Source organism: Cebus imitator, unplaced genomic scaffold (genome assembly GCF_001604975.1).
Source record: "Cebus imitator isolate Cc_AM_T3 unplaced genomic scaffold, Cebus_imitator-1.0 Scaffold82, whole genome shotgun sequence".
In the NCBI taxonomy this organism is placed as follows: domain Eukaryota; kingdom Metazoa; phylum Chordata; class Mammalia; order Primates; family Cebidae; genus Cebus; species Cebus imitator.
Window position 1 is genome coordinate 2,951,111 of NW_016107397.1, and position 4,205 is coordinate 2,955,315.

Sequence of the window (4,205 nt, forward strand, 5' to 3'; positions counted from 1 at the left end):
GGGCGGATCATGAGGTCAGGAGATGGAGACCATCCTGGCTAACACAGTGAAATCTCGTCTCCACTAAAAATACAAAAAAAAATTAGCCAGGTGTGGCGGGTGCCTATAATCCCAGCTCTTTGGGAGGCTGAGGCAGAATTGCTCGAACCCAGGAGGCAGAGGCTGCAATGAGCTGAGATTGGACCACTGCACTCCAGCCTGGGCAACAAAGCAATACTCGGTCTCAGAAAAAAAAAAAAAAGAAAGAAAGATAGTAATTTAGTTGAGCACGGTGGCTCACGCCTGTAATCCCAGCACTTTGGGAGGCTGAGGCAAGCGGATCACGAGGTCAAGAGATGGAGGCCAACTGGCTAACGTGGTGAAACCCCATCTATGCTAAAAAATACAAAAATTAAATGAATGTGGTGACACATACCTGTAGTCCCAGGTACTCAGGAGGCTGAGGCAGGAGAATCACTTGAACCCAGGAGGCAGAGGTTGCAGTGAGCCAAGGTTGTACCACTACACTCCAGCCTGGGCAACAGAGCAAGGCTCTGTCTCCAAAAAACCCACAAAAACCAGAAAAACATTCAGACAAGCCACAAGCAGACGGAGGGAAAATGGGACAGTCCCCTGGCCCAGCCTGAGGCTTCTTCATATCGTTAACTGCTGAAATGGTTTCCTAGAAACTTTTTTCTGTGCATTTGTCTACCTAGATGTAGATCTGATTTTCTTTTTCATAAATAAAATCATGCTGTATATATTATTCTGCAAGTTGAAAAGCTTGTTTTTTAGACAATCCTCATATGGAACTGTGCAGAGGCCACACCAGTGTGGGTGTTTGGAGAATACTCCTCATAGAAGCCTCGGGTCAGTATTTCCAAACAAAATGAAAGAAATAGAATTGCATGCAAACTTTTCCAGAGGCACTTTCCTGCTTTTCTGGGTCCAGCCTCATCCAGCCATGAGTGTATGGTTCTTCCCAGCATGAAACACCCCTTTCTCCCTGTTGTTAAGGCATTAGCCAGAAATCATCTTGGAGTCCTCTGATTTGGAAATATCAAGGAGAAAAAAAAGAACTGGGATTTTTTAGCTTTGATAAGCAGAGCATTATTCCAGAAATCATCAGCTCTGGGCCGGGCGCGGTGGCTCCTGCCTGTAATCCCAGCACTTTGGGAGGCCAAGGCGGGAGGATCTCTTGAGGCCAGAAGTTAGAGACCAGCATGTGCAACATAGTGAGATTCCATCTCTACAAAAAATAAAAAATTCGCCAGTCATGGTGGTGCGCGCCTGTGGTCTCAGCTACTCAGGAGGCCGAGGTGGGGATCGTTTGAGCCTGGGAGATCAGGTCTGCAGTGAGTTATGATTGTACCATTGTACTGCAGCCTGGGGAGCAAGCATGACCCTACCTTACAAAAAAGCAGAAGAGGTCAGTTCTGAGTGGCCACTGAGCCTAGCAAAGCCTCTCTGTGCCTCAGTTTCCTCAGCTAAAGGAAAGATACTACTCTAATGTTTTAACCCTCGAGTTGTTAAGGATCAAAAGAAATGGAGATTGGGAGGCCAAGGCGGGAGGATCGCTTGAGCCCAGGAGTTTGCGACAAGCCTGAGCGACAGATTCTGTCCCTGCAAAAAATGAAGTAAAATGCAAAAAGAGATGGAGGGAACAGACACAGGTAGTGCATTCCAAAGCGCTGTCATAGCTGTGTGGGTTGTAGTTATCGCTAAATGGGGAAAAGCTAAATTCAAGTGATTTATGCAAACGAGGCGTCTGGCAACTTTTACTTGCATGCTTACGGTTTTCTGATCGAATTCAAATGCGGGCTCCGGAGCCGCAGCCCTGAGCATCCCGGGGGCGGTCATGGCGCCACCTGCCGGCCGAGAGGGAAGAGACGCCCGGCGGGTCCCGGCGCCCGGGCCTGGTGACCCTGTGCCCGGGCCCGGTGACCCTGCACCCCCTCCAACCCCGCAACGGAGCCACCCGATCCCAGCCGGTTCCACGTCCATGTTGGCCGAGAGTCGCAACCGAGGATCCTCCGCGGCCTCAGCCCCAAAGACTGGGCGGGAATGACCCCTCCCGTGTCCCGGGGCCGCCGGTAGGAGAGGGGGCGCCCGGGATGCGCGGCCTTGGCCACCCCGGAACCTGCTCGGCGGCACAAAGCAGCAGCCGCGCAGGTGAGCGGCGGAGCCACGTGAGCTGACGAACGCCCCGGGCAGAGCCCCAGCCCCGGCCACCGTGGTCGGAGCCATCTCCACTCGGAGCCCGAAACGAGGAGGCGAAGGTTGGGGAAGGGAAGAAAGGAAGAAACAGGGTGGGCGCAGCCAGAGACCACCGCAGCTCCGCACCCGGACCTGGACCCGAACCCTCAGCCCCCAGCCCCCGCGACCATGTGACCTCAACCCCCAGCCCCGCGTCGCTCGTTCCAGCCGCCCCCGGTCTTCAGCCCCCAGCCCCCGCCGCCCCGCGCCTCTAGACCCCAATCGCTCGGCACCCCAGGCCCTGCGGTCTCTCCCCGAGTGCCCCAACCCTCAGCCCCCGCCGTTTCGTCCCAGCTGCACCGTGTCCCCAGCCCCTGGCCTCCGCCACCCCGCGCCCCCAGGCCCGGATCGCTCCGCACCCCAACCCCCTCCAGCTCTAGCTCCAGCTGCGCGGTGTCTACAGTCCCCAGTCCCCGCTGCCCCGTGCCCCCACTAAGCCCCTCGCTCCAGCCCCCGCGTCTCTCGCTCCAGCCCCCCTTCCCGTGCCCAGGGCCCCCGCCGTCCGCGCCCCCCAGGCCCCGCTGCCCCGCGCTACTCACCGGCGGCTCGCGTAGCCGCTGCCGGGGGAGCCTGCGCCCGGCTCGGGGTAGCCGTGCTGCTGCAGGGCTGCGGCCGGGAAGGGGTAGAGGAAGCCGGTGGCCAGCGCCGACCCGCAGAGGCAGCAGCACGCCCAGGGCAGGAGTAGGGCCAGCTTCATGGTGCGCGGCCGCCCGCGGGGACTCGGAGTCCCGGGCACCAGGACCGGCAGGAGCGCACCGGCGCCCAGACCGAACCCGCGGCCCCGGCCGGGAGCGGAGCGAGAGGAGCCAGGCGAGCAATCGGAGCCCGGGTGCAAGCTGGAAGAGTGTGGGGGGCGCCCACGCCTCTCCGGGGCCGCCTTTTCAAATTCGGCGAGGTGGGCTCTGCGCCGTCAAAGGGGGCGTGGGGCTTTCTGGTTAACCCTCGGCGGTCCGGGGCCGAGGAGGCGGCAGTGGTGGCAGAGCTAGGGTGCGAGCTCCGTTGGGGATCCCCGGAGCCTGGCACCCCGAAAGCCAGACCTCGCATCCGGGCACCCGATACACGGAAACTTTGCAACCAAACCTTCTTGGGGTCCACAAACGGTTTGGAGTGCCCATTCTGCCACTGACAATTTCACCTGGACGATGTTGGTGAATCCCCGCCACACTACCCTCGGTGGTCCCATTCAAAAATAGAAACTGAAGCTCAAGAAAGTTAAGCCAGACAAATGCGCGTCTTGCCTTCCTTGTGCAGGGCTCTTTGGATCAAAGTACTGCGTGCCCCTGAGACACCGGCCAGGGCTTCCCAGGAATCTTCTTCCCGTTTCACCTCCAGCCCCCACCTGCCCCGCTGGCTCTTCCAGGTAAGAAGCTTTGGGAAAGGAGGAAGGGTCAGTTGGGATGAGAAGTTGTAGCTAGATTTGGGAGGCCTAGGGAGGCCGATCACCTGAGGTCAGGAGTTCGAGACCAGCCTGTCCAACATGGTAAAACCCCATCTCTAGTAAAAATGCAAAAATTAGCTTGGTGTGCTGGGGGCGCCTCACTTCAACTACAGGCTGGGCTCAGGCAGGAGAACGGCTTGAACTCAGGAGGCGGAGGTTGCAGTGACCTGAGATCATGCCACTGCCCTCCAGCCTGGATGACAGAGTCTCCGTCTCAATAAAAGAAAAAAGTTGCAGCTAGAATCACAGCTTCATAAGACATCCTATCCGGAAAAGGGCTTCAGGAAGATGTAAGACAATCCCACCTTTTATAAATGGAGAAACAGAGTCCCAGCTCCTACGATGGGCCCAAGGCCAGCCTGGCCATAGGTCGGTCTTTTCTAGGTTGCAGGATTCCCATAGTGCTTGGACCCTGCCCCAGGCACAGGTGGGAGCAGAAATCCAGCCCACACTCTACTTGCCCGAGTTGGGAGCTTTTTTCCTTTCTTTCTTTCTTTTTTTACAAGACAGAGTCTGGCTCTGTCGCCCAGGC

At 57.6% G+C, this 4,205-nt stretch overlaps 1 protein-coding gene across 2 annotated transcripts in view; it reads right to left on the reverse strand.

Annotated features, from left to right (window-relative positions):
* COL26A1 (collagen type XXVI alpha 1 chain) overlaps positions 1-3,240 on the reverse strand; it is a 187,387-nt gene extending 184,147 nt beyond the window's left edge. Inside the window, exon 1 of one of the 2 annotated variants that reach the window (XM_017533517.2) lies at positions 2,775-3,240. In XM_017533517.2, coding sequence (XP_017389006.1) covers positions 2,775-2,932 — 158 coding nt within the window. In that variant the 5' untranslated portion in view covers positions 2,933-3,240. The remainder of the gene's footprint in view (positions 1-2,774) is intronic. The other variant, XM_017533518.2, reaches the window with a different exon arrangement.
* Between the last annotated feature and the right edge of the window lie 965 nt (positions 3,241-4,205).